General features: G+C 42.5%; 1 protein-coding gene and 2 long non-coding RNA genes across 6 annotated transcripts in view; 1 reads left to right on the forward strand and 2 right to left on the reverse strand.

The window, feature by feature from the left end:
* The window catches only part of POU2F1 (POU class 2 homeobox 1), a 200,370-nt gene extending 199,961 nt beyond the window's left edge, over positions 1-409 (reverse strand). For all 3 annotated transcript variants that reach the window (XM_089773288.1, XM_089773295.1, XM_075909143.2), the window contains exon 1: positions 270-409. In XM_089773288.1, the coding sequence (XP_089629414.1) occupies positions 270-330 (61 nt within the window). In that variant the 5' untranslated portion in view covers positions 331-409. The remainder of the gene's footprint in view (positions 1-269) is intronic.
* A 6,240-nt stretch (positions 410-6,649) lies between these two features.
* On the reverse strand, positions 6,650-16,160 carry LOC149525670 (uncharacterized). Its single transcript, XR_016347846.1, has 3 exons — positions 9,465-16,160; positions 7,534-7,636; positions 6,650-6,984 (listed from the first exon to the last, which is right to left on the reverse strand). It is a non-coding gene; the product is annotated as an uncharacterized LOC149525670 (long non-coding RNA).
* Positions 6,926-18,083, forward strand: part of LOC112545991 (uncharacterized) — a 40,811-nt gene continuing 29,653 nt past the window's right edge. The window contains exons 1-3 of one of the 2 annotated variants that reach the window (XR_012897682.2): positions 6,926-7,015; positions 9,821-9,964; positions 11,316-11,408. This is a non-coding gene — a long non-coding RNA (uncharacterized LOC112545991). Of the gene's footprint in view, positions 7,016-8,913; positions 8,977-9,820; positions 9,965-11,315; positions 11,409-18,083 lie in introns of those variants that run through there. The other variant, XR_016347844.1, reaches the window with a different exon arrangement.

The following is an 18,083-nucleotide window of genomic DNA, read 5'->3' on the forward strand; positions in this document are numbered from 1 at the left end:
GAAAGCGGCTTTATTGTGGGCGTGCGGGCGCTGGCAGGGCGGCCCGGCGGCCTCCGGCCGGGTTCGGGGGCGGGGAGGCGCCCCCTTGCCCCCCGCGCCCGTGCGTGTGTCTCCCGCACGGGGAGGCTGCCGCTGCCCCCGCTCCCCCCTGTGCCGTTAATTATAATAATCCGGAGTACTAATAAATTATGCTAAGCGGGGCGGGCGGGCGGCGGGGGGGCCGCGCGCGCGAGTATGAATATGAATATGTAAAACGCAGTAATGATTACCTGCCGCCGCCACCGCCGCCGCCGAACTCTCATCTTGACTCGCTGCTCCTCCGTCCGCCATTTTGAATATTTTAACCAAAATCGGCCGCCCGATAAACCCTCCCTCGCTCGCTCGCTCGCAGCCCCCACCCGTCCCACTCGCGCAGCCGCCGTCTCCCTTCTCCTTGGCCCCCCGCCCTCACTCCAGCACGCGAGTCACGACGCATGCGCGCTCTGCCCTCTCTCGCGGGCGAGCGCTTCGCGCTTGCGCTATCCGCTTTTTTCTTGCTGGCCCATTACTCTGCGTGTACCCCCAGCCAGCCCCTGTGCGCATGCGCCGTTTTCTCCTGCCATTTACCTCTGCCCTAGTCTTCGTTAGCATGTAAACGACCTCGACGCGCGGGCCACTTTGTGGCCCACCTCCCTCCCGGCTACAGAGCGCGCGCTTGCGCAGTGCGGGTGATGGTTGTCTGGGGGCTTTAGTTGCTTGTGTGCTTGGCCGGGGGGGCTCGTTCCAGCGGAGGTGCATTGTGCCACGGACACGCTGGTGGCGCGCTGCTGTGAGAGGGCGGAGGCGTCTGTTTGCCGGGTGGGGCGAGGGCATTAAAACCGACCATGCCAGCTCCCAGCTCGCCTGAGGGGCGGCAATCGCCTCACGAGCATGTCCCGAGACACAAGGGCTAGGGAGACATGCTGGTCCCTGTCACCTAAGGCATGAGCTTGCTGAGCCCATGGGGTGGGCACCTGCCTCTGGTTTTCTCACTCTGTTTTGTTACTTTTTTTTTTGCAGTATATCTATAACACTGACAATCAAAGGAGACCCTTGTACTCATGCCGAGCTTGCCTCCAGATAAGGGCCCAGGTGGTTAAAAACACCATGAACACTAGGCACATTGAAAGAAGAAATGCTTGCAGCACGTTCTGAGATGGTTTTTATTAACTATTTCCTGCCAGCAAGCTACTGGGGAGTAGTATAAATAGGTAATCAGAGGAAGTAAAATAGATAATCCTAAATGAAAACATCTTGAAATAGAATGGTTACACCGAAGAAGCATTTTTTTTTTAAAGCACAATCTGCAAGTGGTGTTCTGTGGAAATAACCATCATGTGCAAGACAGGTACTCCCCAAGCTCAAAGTGAAATTAATCCCCTATGTATAAACGGGAATTGAATAATAAGAAAATGAAATAGCAGAACCTGCAATTCTGTGCAGAGCAGGGTGCATGAGTGGTCACCTCATCTCTTCAGAGAAGAACAATTACAGGAAAGTAATTTTCTCTTTAAAGATACCCGTCATAACACATCTCCTGTCTTGGACAACACAAAGCTCCAGGGATACCTCAAACAAATATTTTAACCTCTCCCATACTCTGCATCAAATTTGACTAACCTAAAAGGAAAAGAGAGACACAGACTTTCTGCCCTCCTCATCAAAAATAGTGTATGTTGGGGTCTACAACTAAAACTGATGTTATGTTAAAAACTTCAATAGCCTTCCAGAGAATTGTGGACAATAATCTTAACAAGATGAGGTGACAAAACATTGCTGGTCATGTCGCTGAGTTAAAAATCAGCAGAATTAAGTTAAAATGATTAACAACTGTAATAGTATTCATTATAATATTTTGTTACATACAAAAGCTATGATATTATACCTCATATACAGAAAAAAAAGGAAACGAGAAGAGTCTTTGCAATATTTTTAATGGCCTGATTTGAAGCCCAGTAAAAGTCTTTCCATTGACTACAATAGGCTTTGGCTCAAACCCCAAAACAACATAAAATGCCAGTCAGTTTCATTGCCAATATTCAAAATTCAGGGTAATAAGGACACTTACATGCTGCTGCTGGAAAAAGTTATGAGCAGCAGCAAAGGCAAACACTGGAGAATCAGAAAACGAGAGACTTAGGAAAGATTTGAGCAGAATTGCCCCATAAGAACAACAGCTGCAACAGAACAATGATTTTTTCTTGAAAATAGTCTAGAAGTGTTTGTCTGAGTAGGTAATTTTCATTCCTATGTAATTCTCCTAATAACCCAGAATATATTGGTAAAAATTGACTGTGGTATGGAATGATAAAGAAAAGTCTTCTAATCACTGTGTTTCCCTCTATGCTTTCATTTTATGTGATATTCTATGCTACTTGTTAGAAACTTTGTCATTCAGAGGACTTATTTGCACCTAAGGATGGATAACTCTCCAGAATTAAAATGTAAACAGAAGCATACTGGATTGCTGCTCTTCAATTTTGCCTCTCATCTAGATAATCCTCCATGGAACAGCTAATCCAATTTTATGGCCAGATTACATGAGCACGCCAGCCAAAGTGATCACTCCACAGCAAAGAATCTGGCCCTTTGGATGCACCTTTAAGATTCTACACAGCTGTACCCTTGCATACATTTAATCTCCTCGCCCATTGCTTCTCATTTAATCCTTGCACTCTTTTCACACCTATATCTGGCTTCCTTTTTACCTTCTTCTCTGACTGATGCTTCTCACTCATCTCCTGAAGGACAACCTATTTAATCATATTTCATCTTCTTCCTTGCTCTTGCATCTACCTGATTCAAGTTATCATCCCCAACTACGATTCCAAGATGCAATCTTCCACAATTTTCAGGAATATCACCCAAAATACAGTTCCTGTTTTGGCTAGCTCTAAACGGCAAAAGAATAGCACTCTCTTTTTACTCCATCATATCTGCTGACGTAACCTCTCTGGTTCCCTCTCCAGAGATTTCTCTTGATCTCTGTCTGCATTCTCCTCTCAGGTTTCTCTTGATACATCTCTTTCTAGCTCCTTCCCTAAGGCATAACATAGGTCTCTCTGGCTATATATCTGGTAACGCTTGGCAAATCATTGATAATGAATTGGACAAATTTTGCCTTTATTTCTGTTGTTAATTGTCTGCAAATAAATCATGATTTTCTCAAATTTATTTCTTTGAAATTATTTGCCAAATACTTCTTGACCTGTGTCTTATTCACAATCAGTTTGTTGTGATTATTTGAAATTCAAGATGATCTGACACATAGGAAAAACATACAATTCTGCAAAGTACTGAGCACTCTGGCTCTGATTCCTCAAAACGGGTAAGGATTTGTATAATGATGAGCTTATAAGCTGTCCTATTGAAATCAAGGAGACTGTTCACATGATTGAAGTAAGTATGTGCTTAAGTCCTGATCTGAGCCCAGAGTGCTCAGCACCTTGCAGGATGAAGTCCCTTCCTTGTGTGTTTCTGTTCCCTGTCTGGATTAGTGCAACACATAGAATCAGGTTATGTAAATTCAAAATTTGTTGAAAAAAAAATGCTCATTTAAGTGACTGTTCCTGCCAATATGAACACACACACACACAGGACATACATTCAGTCAATGGAAATTCTTTTAAAAATTCAGTTGAATATTTTGACAGTATATATCCATCTCTAATTCCCAATCTCTACATAGGTCTGTTAGCCTCTTCACAATCCACCCCCACCATCAGCTTAGTTGTTCCTGTCATGGAGGTTAAATGCCATATCATCCCCTGTAATGATAGTTGTGTCTGTAATGCCAGATCTTCAGTGCTCGTAGTGTTGACTCATCAGGTTTAATTATTACTGATTTATAGATAATAATTTATTGCATGGGGAGGCAAAGAAATACAGAAAATTATATAGAAGCAAAAGATAAATCAGGCAGAAAATTTGACCTCTACACAGCCCTAGTTCAGGAGAAATTAAGAAGCATGTTATATGCAGCTATTTTTTGTGAGGGGGTTCCTCAGCCAATTTTTCTCCCTTTGGCAGTTTCTATGCTCTAACTTTCTCCCTGACTTCTTTTGCTCCATTCAATTTCCCTTCTGCAGCTTGTGCTCATGTCTCTGATACAGTTCTTTTCACACGCTTTCTTTCCTCCCAATTAATTTTTCTTCCCAACTTGTTCCTATCCTCCTCAAGGAGGTGCTGCTCCTGTCACCATGCTTTCTTAAGTCTTCTCATATGCTGTTTAAAACTGCTCCCCCCAAGTGCCATGGAAACATATGGTCCCTACATTCTGTCCTTTCTCCTCTTAATGAGGTATCAGCCTTTGAACATTCTGCTTGCCATTAGCACAGCAGCAGAGCAAAGAAATATCACTTCTGTGTACACCCTCCTCTTACATCCCCCTCTGACTTCTAGACCATTCACCTCTCTGACTCTTTCACCATTCAGGCTCATTTTGAACACCTCTCTCTTTGATTTCTCACCAGTTCTCACCAGGAGCATCCATACTTGTTATAAGAGATGCCAGATTGTGGCACAATTTGTGCTACACATAATAAAAGACAGTCACTGCCCCAAAGAGTCAGCAATCTCAAGAGAAGACAGAAAAAAACAGCAAGCAAATGGTCTTGTAGCATTTTATAGACTAACAAAACATGTAGATGGTATCATGAGCTTTCATGGGCACATCCCACTTCTTCAGATGACCGGAGTTACGATTAGAGGATAAGGAAACTTGAAATAAATAGGAGAAGGGAAGGCAAGGGGGGAAGAAAGATGTTCTGTCACCCACCCCCCTACCTGTATGCATAAAGTATCAGGAGAAAGGGGGCTAAACCTGAGTAGATAAAGATCAAAGTCAGCGGATGGATAAGGCAGGAAGAGAAGACAGGCAAACCATGAGAGGAAGGAGGAATGATCATCTCCCTTTTATAGATGGGAAAGAGAAGAGCAGAGAGCTTGATCCAAAGCAAGCCCATAAATAGGCTAGGAAGTATCATACTGTTGTTGGCAAATGTCAGTTTCAACACACACACACACACACACACACACACACACACACTTTCAAATTTGATTTAAGGATATTTACTTTGTATATTTTGACATTGACAAAATGTTGACAATTTGTCAATGTTTATATAGCTTTAACTTTTTATAGCTCAGTGTCTATTGTCATCAAATTATTATTGTCTGAAAACACTCTGTTGTCTGATGCTTCATAATTTCCTGAAACTGTGAACATTTAAATTGATCAAAATAGATATAAATGTTTTAAAAACACAAAATGTATCTGCTGAGATTATAAAAATATGGAAGTTTAATTCTGCCAAGCCTGCCCATAAGCAATTTGTCAAGATCACAGAGCAAGCCTGTGGCAGAATTAGGAATTAAATCCACATCCCCTGAGTCCCAAAGTCAGTGGTTTAACCACAAAACCATTGTTCCTGGCTCTTACCACTCCCACATACCTCTTTAATTTTTTACTAATAGCTGCAGTGGGATGAGCCAGAGTCCCCTACTGTAAAAACCCTCATGCACCATTCTGCTTCCAACATTCTCCCCCTTCCCTGTTAAAGGACATCATCACTCCCAACATCTGGATTGCTGTGTGCATCGCAGCAGAGAGGCAAAGAACATCCATTTAATATGTACTTCATTGTCATTCCCTATACACCCCTCTGGCTCTCTCAATAACCATTTAAAGTTTTCCAGCTCCCTTTTACCAGATCATTTCTTTGCTCTCTGCCTGCATCTTTCTGTTGTTCTCCCTGTGTCTGAGGAAGTATGAGCTAAACTCTTTTATTGTGATAGTTATGACTGACATTCTGGATCTCAGACTGATGAAACTACTGCAGTGTAGCAGATCACCCCAGAATCCTTTACCCCTCACTATAACCGAGTAATTCATGTTTTGGAGATAATGGAACACATAGAAAAAGACACATGAGGTTTTATTTTTATATTTAATGAGGCAGTTCAGGCAGTAATTCAGATCCTTCACACATCCTCAAAAAAAGAGAGGTAGTCACCAGGAGTGCACACATCTTTTCATATGGGTTTTTCCATCTGCTTCTCATTCTCTGCTCTCACTTCCTCTCTGGCTCTGTTTCCATGGTCATCACCACCATAACCTCCGAGTGCCTCGCAAATCCCCATTCCCACTGGGTAGGGAAATATCATCACAATGTTACAGTGTGGGAAATTGAGGCATGGAGTCTTGTCCAAAGTCACATTCTGAGTCTGGAAGGGTATGTCTACACTTGCACCCTCTTTCGAGAGAGGGATGCAAATGAAGACATTCGAAATTGCCAATGAAGCCGGGACTTAAATATCCCACACTTCATTTGCATATTTGTATTATGGCGCTATTTCAAAATAGCGCTATTTTGAAATAACAGACGCTGTTAAGACGTGGTTATTTCAAGAGATAACCCTTCTCTTGAAATAACCCTTATTCCTCATACAGTGAGGTTTACCAGTTATTTTGAGAGAAGGGTTTTCTCTCGAAATAACCGTGTTTTAACAGCATCTGTTATTTCAAAATAGCAATATTTCGAAATAGCGCCATACTGCAAATATGCAAATGAAGCACAGGATATTTAAATCCCGGCTTCATTGGCAATTTTGAATGTCTTCATTTGCATCCCTCTCTCAAAAGAGGGTGCAAGGGCAGACATACCCCTACACAGGTAGGACTTGAACACCTGATTCTCTTTCCAGTGCACTGACCACAAGATTGTCTTTCTTCCTATTGGCTTCTTCTGCTCACTATCATTGCTTTTACGAGTCCACACATACTGTTCATTGTGTTCTGTTAGCTTTTCCTTCCTCGCTGTTCCTTGTCCATCCAATCAGAGGGGATCCTCCAGCTGTCACCATACGTTATTCAATTTTCTCCAGCTGCCCCATTCAAATTGCCAAACACAACTGTCATTTCCAACTGTCACAGAACCTTTTGCTTCCAACATTATGCTCCTCCAGCTGTCAGAGAGACATCACCCAAAACACTGTTGTAAGGATTAATTCATTAATATTTGTTTAGGTGCTCAGATACTACAGTAATGGAGGGCAGATAGATACAGTAGAAAAGGCCAAACTGTATTTCACACCTATTGCAAAAAGAGTTCTGAACCTCTCATTCCACGAGAAATCTAACACACTTTCCATTAGAGGCATTGGAAATGCTTTGGCCCTCTTTAACCCAATTGTTTTTTACCCTAGCTGACCAGGAGCCAGGAGGAAGACACATTTGACACTTTTTATCAACCACAGATAATTTTCTTAGCATAGACAGAGCCTATGAAACAAACACACAGCTGGAGCGGGGCGCTGTTGAAAACATAGTCTTTATTCTCTCCCTACTCTTTATTCCAGGATAGATTCTTTACTTATTCTCTCTTCAGAGGGGACTTTTCTGACACACAGCCAGGGCTGGATAGAGATTAGGAATTCTCTCTGCCCCGTCATCCTTGAATATTTCCTTTTAATTTCACAGTTTAAATTCCAATTGGGTAAGTACATTCTGCCTACCTCAAATTCCTCTGTAATTTCAATTGGATACGGTGTCCTTCATTCAGTGAATCTTGCAGTGCTGCTGGGCTCAGTTCAAAGGCAGACACGTTCCATTTCATATCTATTGGAAAAAGGGATGGGATCAGGGCCCCTTTAAACAAAAACTAATGCTACCCACATCGTAGACAGAGATTGCTGTGGAGTAACAAGGCCATCTTAACCCTTGACTGCACAGCAGACATTTTTACAATGCCCCAGTCTACATATTTGGGGATTAAAAGTCTGGTTCTAAGCATTTCTTCCCCTTTACACAGACATTTTACTCTCTATGAAGGCATGCAAGGAACCCTGGTCTAGTGTTCTGAATGTATGTTGCCAGAATGTACCTGCTTGTGTCATTTTAGAGTGTCAGTAACACCCAGGGGGCCTAACAGCTTTGGTTAGTGGTGGGGAGCGGCTCCATGCACCTGAGAAGGGTTTGAGCTTCAGGTGCAAGTGGTGGGGCTGATAGCAGCCAGACTTCAGCGCTTCCCAGACTTTGAGTGATGTCTCCCCGCTCCCCTCCCTCTGCCTTTGAATCACCAGATTCCGAGACAGCTGCCTCTTAGATTCAAAGAGCATCATAGCAATGTGGGTATGATCAGCACAAAAAACTGGTTTAAAAAAAAATCTTCCAAAAACTGGAAATCTCCTGTATTTTATCATACAAAACCAATACAGATGGGATCTCCCTGGTCTGGCACCCTCAGTACCTGTGTGGTCCTGGACAAGGAAGTTTTCTGGATCTGGGGATTTCGGGGGAGGAGAGACACCGGCCTTCCTGCTGGGCTCCTCTCCCCAGCCACCAGGGCTCCTCTGCCCAGCCTCCCGGCCCCACAGCCTGTGTTAGTCCCACTGGAGTTCCTGGTGGCCTCACCAGCCTAATGACTGCCTTCCCGTCCTGCCAGAGCTCCAGGCTGCCTTGCTGACTGCTGGCTCCACTGCCCTGCAAACTCCAGTCCTCCTGCTGGCTTCCCTGCCACACCAGCTTCAGTCTGTGGTGACCCGCAGGCTCTGTTGTCCTGCTGGCCCTGCCAACTGGCTCTGCTCTGAACCCCTGGCAACTTCGGCTGTTGGGGCTCTCTAGTCCCGCAACATCTGTGGTCCTTCAGGTTGCCAGATCAGAGAGTCCCGGACCATAGAGGTTCAACCTGTATCCTTTGCAAATTTTGCAATCCTCAGACATTTCACCTCAAACCTTGCCCATAACCTGTCACCTGAATTGCATACCTCAACTTATTCAGAACCGTGATATAAAGAGTACTTTGTAGTGTTGGTATTTGTTTTACATCAGTCTAAAAAGATTGCTGGTATCTCTGAATCTAGCCCCCCTTGCATGCTATTCGCTATCTCTTCATAGGCCGCAAGAGGGTACAGCTGCTTATTTTCTTCATGTGCTTCTATGCTGCCCTGCAGATACTGGTAATATTTTGCTTTTACATTTTTGCTACCTTTCCTCTGGTTCCTGTAAGCAGCTTAGCTTTAACCTGTTTTCATAGGAATAGGATCTATGACTAAAGGGGGAAGAGAGAAAATACGCAGACCAATCTTTCTCTGGCAAACTCCATAGTGGGATTCAAGAAGTCTGCTAACCTGGTTTAAAATTCTGTTTAAACACAGTTTCAGCTAAAAATATTTGGCTGTTCAGGATGGATGGAAATGGGGAAGAGGGAGAAATTGGGATTAAACTACTTTATATGATACCATATCTAATTAAGGTCTTGGTTTGAGTTCTGTGTCAAGTTGGCTTTTGCTTTCTCTCTCTTTCTGGAGTGATCCTGTTCCAAAGGAAGCTTTGCCATTGACTTCCATAAAATCAGATTTGGGGCTATTTTCTTTGTCTCTCTGGCATAAAACAGTAATCTTAGCTGATGCCAAAAAGAACACAGCAGCTCCAAACCTTTTCTTACCATCTTGCTTCTCCAAAAAGGGGAATGTTCCTGAAGAGGGGGAGAAATACAGTGTCAGTGCCACAGCTAGGCTTTGTTTGTTTTTTAGTCATAAACCTTTAAGAAAGGGGGAAAAGGAAAGCAGCCATTTTATTTATCTCCAAGTTCGTCAGTTGGCAAGTGGCAAGACTGTAGTGAAGCAGGAAAATGAAACATGTGAAGGTACAAGTGCCAGCGGGGGGAAGTCACTGGTGCTTATTGTCAGTTTTGGTCTGACACATAAAGTTCAACTAATCCTCTTAGTTACAGAGACACACTGGTATGGGGAGATTGTTATCTCAAGCAATTTGCTGGCTTTATTCTTTTTTTCCTTCAAGTTTCTTCTCGCCTAATTGAGCAGCAGCTCTTCCTGGGACTGGTTTGCAATAATCCTGAGGCCTCATCAGGGAAAACATTCTGAAAAGTAGAGAAGGAAAAGCTGCCCAAGTGAGCCAGCTTTTGCCAGGAGTCTCCCTCTGTAGGTAAGTGTTGGAAATGAGTCAAAATCATGAGAATTTCAAGAAAAAATTAAATGTAATATAAATATCCTGATTACAAAGAAGAGCAAAGTACTCAAAAACATAATCTAATCTGAATGAACAATTAATTGTGAATCAGAAAACTGGAAGTTGGACACTCTGAGATGGAGAGTCAGAGCCAGGGAATGCAGATCCCACTTCAGTCCTACTTTCATGGTCAAATGCATGTGTCTGAGGTAATACTGAGAATCAAAAAGAGTAATAATACATAATCATAATAATAATTTAAGAGTTTGATGTATTTATGTATTTATAAATAAAAGGAGAATTCAGCAAAAGGAACAGAAAAGAGAAAGTTCACATTACAGCTATCCAGGAGGGAATCAAGTTACAAATAATTATCTGGAGGCAAATCATTGACTGTCCCACTGAAAATTTCCCACCATTACTATCACTAGTTTAGCTGCCAGTGGTTTTATCAGTGTTCTGAACCCTATTACAGGTATTTTGCCAGCTGCCAAAAGTGTTTTTAATATAATGTCAATTATACCTGAAGAGTTATGTGATATGGTCTTAAAAATAGTAGCAGCCAATCTCCACTAAGGCTGGCAAGATCGCTAATGCAGAATTGGTGTTAGTAATAGTAGGAAATGTTTAGAAATCTTTGCTTGTGTAGACAGAGCTTTTGATTGACCAAACCCTGTAGGCACAACATATTTTCTAGAAAGTTAATGCTTTCACAAATGTAAGATAAGAGGGAAAGTGCTAGAGCAGAAGACTGGGAATCTCTCAGCTCTGCTACTGACTTGCTGTATAAAGCAAGCTGTATATAGCTTTTAAATTCTGCCCTGTCTTCTTACGTGTTCAGTGGAGGGAGGGGAAAGGAATAAAGAGCCTGGCCCTTTGTTTAGGTGTCCAGAAAAAGGGGCAGGCAGATTTGCAGCCCCTGCTTTAAGAGGAGAGCAGGTAATGTTCCCTAATGACTTCCTGGGACTGCATATTGCCCCTCAAAGAAGAAGAAGGAGCAGGAAAAGGTTGTAATAAATGGCGTCATGAGTCTCCGGGTGGCTGCACAGATGAGTAAGCTGCACCTCTCAATTCTATCAGTGAACATATGAGTGCCTTACAATAGAAAGAGCTTGAAAGTCATGTGTTTTCTTTGCTATTCTAATATGTCCCTGAATCATACTCTGTAACATCAGATGAGGACTCCGACAGTGAGAATTCGTGCCTGGTTACAGAGATAGTGAGGGAATGACAAATATAGAAAAAAGTTTTTAGAAATATATGTATTTATATTTACTAATTATTCTTGGAGCTGTCCATGTTAATTTAACTGACCAACTCATTTTAGATTCCCTTTAATCAGTGGATAACAGACTGAAACCAATGAGAGAAAGAAAAAGAACTGCCAGCTGAATATAATGAATGAAAAATATTCACATCTGTAAGTAGCATCATCATGTTCCCCAATGGCAGTTCCCTGTCTTCCCCATATTCTCCTCACCCCTCAAACATGTGCACGTGCACACACACACACACACACAATGGGAGGAATGACAGCTGTTCTTCATGGAATGACAGCTCAGGGATATTGCATCCTACCTTAAAAAAAATCAGGCAAGGTACAGAATAAGGTCAGTGAAAGGAGACAAGAGGGTCTCCCGGTGAAGACAAAGGGTAATTTATTGACAGATGAGATAGACGTTACTACAGAAAAATATTAAATGGATTCTTTTCCTCCTGTCTTTGGGAAAAAAAAGAGGGGAGGGCTAGGAGGGATAGATGCCAGAAATTGAGACAAATTTCCCAGGAGAGGAAGAAGAAATCCTGAAGGAAATTAGGATCACGACGGAACAAGAAATTAGACCTTCTGAAAAGATAAGAAATTCTATTCTAGAATTCTTCAAGGAAACAACAAATAGGAATGGTGGGGAGGAAGCATCAACAGCCAAATTGCTTCAAAGACACTCATAGAACAGGAGGAAGTGCTAGTAAAAGAGAAAGAAGCTAATTAAAAGCCAGCATTTGAAAAGGGTTGCTAGGAAATTACTGAGCTGTGCTCTTGACGTCAATGGTAGGGAAGACACTGGGATCGCTAATCAAGGAGAGGCTAGGGCAGCATATGGGGCAGGGAAGATTTTATTAGGATAGTAGTCAGCCTACGTTTATATAATAGAGGCAGTCAAGCTCAACAAATGGCAGATAAGTTTTGTAGAAAGGAAGGGCCTGATCTCTAGCTGGTGTAAACTGAAATAGCCTAACACTAACAGCACTATGTCAATTTACAACTGCTGATGATCTGCCTCAAAGTCTTAATTAGTAGGAGCCATGGCTATAATTTCTCTGGCTCATTTGCAGCCAGCCCTGGCCTATGTGTTCAAAAGAAGACAGGTAGGGTAAAATGAAACTTCTCTGCATGTCTTTGGGCCTCCAGACATTCAATACCTCTGGCCACTCTCCCTGTGGTATAACAGCTCCACATTGCCCCCAACATAGGACAGTACCTAGAAGACACAATCAGATCCTGAAGTATTAGAAGAGCTTATGATAACAAGGCCAAGTTAATGAATATGCTCCTGAATGAGGGGATCACTAAAACCAGCTACTCAAATGGTAAAAGTAACAAAATCAGAGAAATAAGAAAAGGAACAGATTTTATTTTTATTTCTCTGTGAAAAGAAGATTCACAAGCATGATTGGGTTTAAGATAAATAGAGCCTTAATCTGCTCTCTCTTGGCAAGGAACATGTTTTTATCAAAGTGTAAATCAGTCTGTGCATTATGGAAGAAGGAGGCAGCAAAATTTTCAATATGCCCGTTGTAACATGCCACACAACGTATTGTGAACTAGCTTTGTGTCTATATCAACCCTGGCAAGGTTCTCACTCAGAGCAGTCTTATCTGCCACTTGGCCAGCCTTACCTGCAGTGGCCACGGGGCTCCCTGTTCCATTCCAGACAACGTTGTGACACCACATTGTGTTCTGGTGCTAGGATGTGATGCCATTGCCATATCACGCCTTGACATCACATCATGAGATGATGATTATGTGCTACACTGCCTGGTTGTGCTAAAGTGATGATGTAACTTTATGACATCATGTCACTACCATTTTACTTGGGGGAGGGGGATGACCTCAGCTTGCAGTATCCCATCAATCTTGACCTTTAAATTATAGTATGCCCATAATTTAAACTGATCTTAACTAAATCTGCTCCATCGTATCTTTTCCTCAGTTATTACAAGAATATCCCAAAATGTTTTCAAAAATCAAAAAAACAAAATAAAACTTACCTAACATGAAGGATAGCTCAGCATCTTGATAATGCTAGAATGATGAATCCTTTGTTAGTCACTGGTTCAAATGCTGCGAGAGACAGTATGGAATGAAGTTGCAGCAGACAGTGAGTGGCTGCTGGGATGTGATGGCTGCAGAAAAAATCACAGGTCTGGTTTCTAGAGAATTGTCATGGCTATGGACTTGTTTGTATAGTGTTTAGCATGGTGGGATCCTGATTCTTAGTTGGAGCATCTAGATGTGAGTGTAAAATGTACTATATTATTACTATTTTTATAAAATAAAAATAAGAGCCCAATGTGAGTCTGAGGGTACGTCTAGACTACAGGCTTTTGTCAACAGAGGCTTTGTCGACAGACACTGTCGACAAAGCTTCTGTCGACAAAGAGTGTCTAGACTACATCCAGTTCTGTTGACAAAGCAAGCTGCTTTGTTGACATGAGAATGTAGACGCAAAGGACAGTGTAGATGCAATAACGCCTTCTGTCCACAGAACTCTGTCGACAAAAAGTGTTATTCCTTGTAGAATGAGGTTTACCGCCATCGACAAAACAGCCAAGTTCTGTTGACATTATGTTGACAGAACTCGGCGGTAGTGTAGACGCAGGTATAGTTTTGTCGACAAAAGTCCACTTTTGTCAACAAAACCCTGTAGTCTAGACATACCCTGAGAGATTAAATGAAGTCATAACAGGGAAACATTTGGCAGCACTGAGCATAATTCACAGGAAAAAAGTTATCTCTGCACTGGAAAGCTCCTACAGCTATGCTAACCACAACTGAATTAGAAAATGGTTGTCAAGCCTAGATAATTATACAGCTATGCTTAACAGCTATCACTACTCACAACTGTAGCAAACATAATTCACATTTTAGAGCAAACAAGACGTGACTTTCTAAAGGATGAAAATAAAGTCTGCATTCTCTGTACAATGTGGGGAGTCTAATGATAAAAAGGAAACATGCTTTCAGAAGACAAAGAAAAACCATTTGTGCCTCAGTTTCCCCATCAGTTCAATGGGGATCATGCTCCCCTACTACTCAAGGGGGATGTCAACTTCAATAACCAACACTGGAAAATGCTGGAATACTCCTATTCCAGTGTGTGAAATTCCACATTAGATTTTTTTAAATTGCTGGCTATAGCTTTAAAAATAATAGCTATGTCTGTTTCGTCAGAAATATTGTTAGGAATCCCTATCACGTTCTAATGCTTTAATGAAATTTTGCTCAGACAAAATGGATGCTGTTGAACTAGAAATTTCTATGAGAAAATCTTTTTGCTCTCAGCAGCAGCATTCAAGACTTCAACTGGACTACATTCTGCTGCTAGCACACTTTTCTTAATGACTGGAAATATTTTGAATAGTGAGGAAGAAAGGTGACTGGCATTGTACAATCTTCCAAATGGTGTGACTGCAACAAGGTTATTTTCTCTGGGGTGGTTAAGGCCTGTATACTCTATAATCACCACCAAATCAGATTACAACATAGCCCCATTTTGTAGGGTAAACAGAATCTAACATCATTAATATTTATTTATTGTTGCACCCATAGTGTGTGAGGGAATTTCCAATCACAAAAAAAAGATGATCCCTTCTCCAAGGGGCTCAGACTACAGGGACAGACAAAGAGACAGAGGCAAAGAGAAAGGGGCCTCGAAAAAATAATAGGTACATAGTATGTTTTCTATACAAGTCAGTTAGATTCATTGTAGGCAACATGGCAGACATAGGTTTTAAGAGAGTCAGAAATGTGTACAGAGTGGGGCTTTGTGAATGACCTGAGAGAATAGTATATAGTATTTTAACCATAACACTGAACCATCATGTGCTTGGCTTCTGCTCAGTGAAAGATCACCCTTGAGGCCCCACTCAGGCTACAGAATGGCACCTTGTTGTAATCAGGTCACCTGACTCATGGCCAGCCTTTGATCTCTGCCTTTCCCTATCACCTTGCAGGTACAATAGTGCAAGTGAGTTTTGAGGATGTATGCACTGATGAATAAAAACTTGTACAGAGAATGGCTGCTCACCAGTCTCTGCTTGGGAACATGGGGTTAGAAAAAACAAGTATGGACTTGTAAATGCCAGTTAAAAATGATAACTGTTCTGTCATGTTATAGTTTGATTAGCAGCCTGATCAAACAGAAACCCTCTCAAACATCCAAAGAGATTCTGGTAGCCAGCTCGATAGACCAGCATTTCTGGTTTGCCTTCTTACCAGAATGATCTCAAAAGGTAGAAGATGAAAGGCAAAGTATTGTCACAAATCTACTGCTCAGAGGGAAAGTTCCAGCCTTCTATCAACTAGAAAGCCTAGAGCACAAACAGTAAAATTCAATGAATAGTCTAGAGACTAACAAATGTTAATCATTCTTGAATTGGTCTGAATTCAACAAGATGAAATTCAATAAAGACAAGTGCGAAGTACTTTACTTAGGAAGGAAAAAAAATCAAATTCACGACTACAAAAGGGAAAATAACTGACTCATAGTTGTACTGCTGAGAAAGGATTTGGGGTGCATATAGCGAGTGATGGTGGAAGCCAACATATGAGCCTCCTAGTTAAGTCATTATCATCAGTTAAGCCAGCAGTTTACCCTGATAAGCCACATGTGGCCTGCAGGTCGTAGGTTGCCAACACTGTTTTAGCACAGGCTTCCCTGTGGCTATGGCAGAGAGAGAGGACTCCTCCACTGCAGCACCTGGGCTGGGGGAGAGCAGTCTCTCTACCCAGGCCATGGCAGGTCAGGGACTGGGCTGGGTTCGGGCTAGGAGAAGGGTGCCAGTCCCCTGAATGTGGCAGACTGGGGACTGGGTTAAGTTTGGGCCAGAGGAGGTGCAGCAGGTCCATTGTGACTGGGCTCCCTTAGCACCTGCATGGCACTTACTACAGGTGGACTTCCCTAGTCTGGCAACACCTCTGGTCCGGGATCATGGGAATGACCCCATGTGGCTAGGAGCATCACCAGACTAAGGTAGGGGGAGCGCAGAGTCCCGGGCAGCAGTGGAGTTGCTGGGGAGAGCCCCTGGCAGCAGCGGGGCCACCAGTCAGATTGTGGAATCCCTCCCAGGCAGCAGCAGAGCCATGGGGCAAAAGCAGAGCCCTGGGTGGCAGCAGAACTGGGGGGGAGGGGGGAGAAGCAGAGCTGCCCCTCTCCCCCACCATGGGGAGACCAAAACCCCAGGTGGCAACAGAGCAGCCAGGAGGAAAAATGGAGACCCCAGTGCATTGACCTTCCTTGGTTTGGAAAATTCTCTGTTCCGGGACCAATTAGATCCTGAGGATGGCAGACCAGGGAGGTTCAACTTCTGGTTTGCTATGTGGCTGTGTAGCTTACAGGGCACTTAGCCTAGGAGTCACCCTCAATCACCAACATCTGAAGCCATAAAACAAAGACTCACATCAATAGCATCCAAAAAACTATTAAGTTCTAGCTAGGATTGTCATGCACAAATGCTACTAACGGTAATGCTTGCTTTAATTTATTCCACTGCTGAACACTTTGCATGTGTGGGTGAATGAAGCTTACTCATGGACTTCATCACTATTCAGCCAAATGAAGCAAGGTGACATATAACTGGCACTCTGAAGTCCATGTCTCTGCCTTGTCTTCCAGGCCTTCCATCATTCTTTCTCCAGCCTTCCACTAGGAGATGGCTATGTTGCACAAGCACAAGAAAGCTTTCTTACCAAAATCTCCATGAAAATCTTCTTCACTCACTTAAAGTTCTGCCAACCATTCTAACTGGTTAGGCAAGCTCTTCTGTCATCTAGTTTCAATCCAGAAGACACCTGACAGATACAATGTAAACAACATACACTTTATTGATGATCCCATTGTCGAACCACCTGGTTTCTTGCTTCACTGAAGGCAAAAGATGACCATCACCCGTAGTAGGTTGCTGCATGGAAGAGGTGTGCATCTGATGCAGTCTCTTTGGGACAGCAACAAAAATGATAAAAAGATAAGAAAACCTGACCTGTAAAGAAAGGTTTAAAAAAGGTAGTCATGTTTATTCTTGAAAAAAGAGGACAGAGACGGGACTTGATAATGACATCAAGTATGTTAAGTGTTGTCACAAAAAGGATAGTGATTGATAGTTCCCCATATCTGCTGAAGACAGGACAAAAAGTAATTGTTTTAACCTGCAACAAGAGAGATTTAGGTTAAATGTTAGGAGAAGCTTTCTAACTAGAAGGATAGTTAATCTCTGTAATAGGGTTTCAAGAGAGATTGTGGGATCCTCATCATTGGAGGTTTTTAAGAACAGATTGGACAAACATCTGTTTAGTTTACTTCATCTGCTTCGCTGCAGGGGGCTGGACCCGGCGACTTCTTGAGGTCCCTTCTAGCCCCACACTTATATGATTGTACATGAGTTCTCCATCTTAAGGAGGTTTATTATAAAATAAAAACGCAGCTTCTTAAGATGATCAATAGGAGCAAAAGAAGATGATTTAGAATGTTTCTCTGCTATATAAAAAGTTATAAGAGCAAGATGAAAATGACCTTCAGAGATGCAGCTGTTGTTTATAGTACAGTCTGATCCTGCCTTGCAGTTCTGCTTACTTCTGATCTTGATCTGAATGAGGGAAGGTTACTTGTTTTTTTGCTTTATTATTATTAACCCCTTTTCCTCTTCTGGGCATTGAGACAGAGTAGCTCAGCACCATCCAGTGTGTGTGAGCTCACATCACAAAATGGAGGGGGGAGGAGTCATGATTTTCAAAATGGGTGTCTAAAGTTGGGCTCCTAAGTCCATATTTAGACAGTGACCTGATTTCCAAAAGTGTTGTACCCCCAACAGCTGCTAG

This window comes from Pelodiscus sinensis, chromosome 1, assembly GCF_052426305.1.
Source record: "Pelodiscus sinensis isolate ZL-2025 chromosome 1, ASM5242630v1, whole genome shotgun sequence".
Lineage (NCBI taxonomy): Eukaryota > Metazoa > Chordata > Testudines > Trionychidae > Pelodiscus > Pelodiscus sinensis.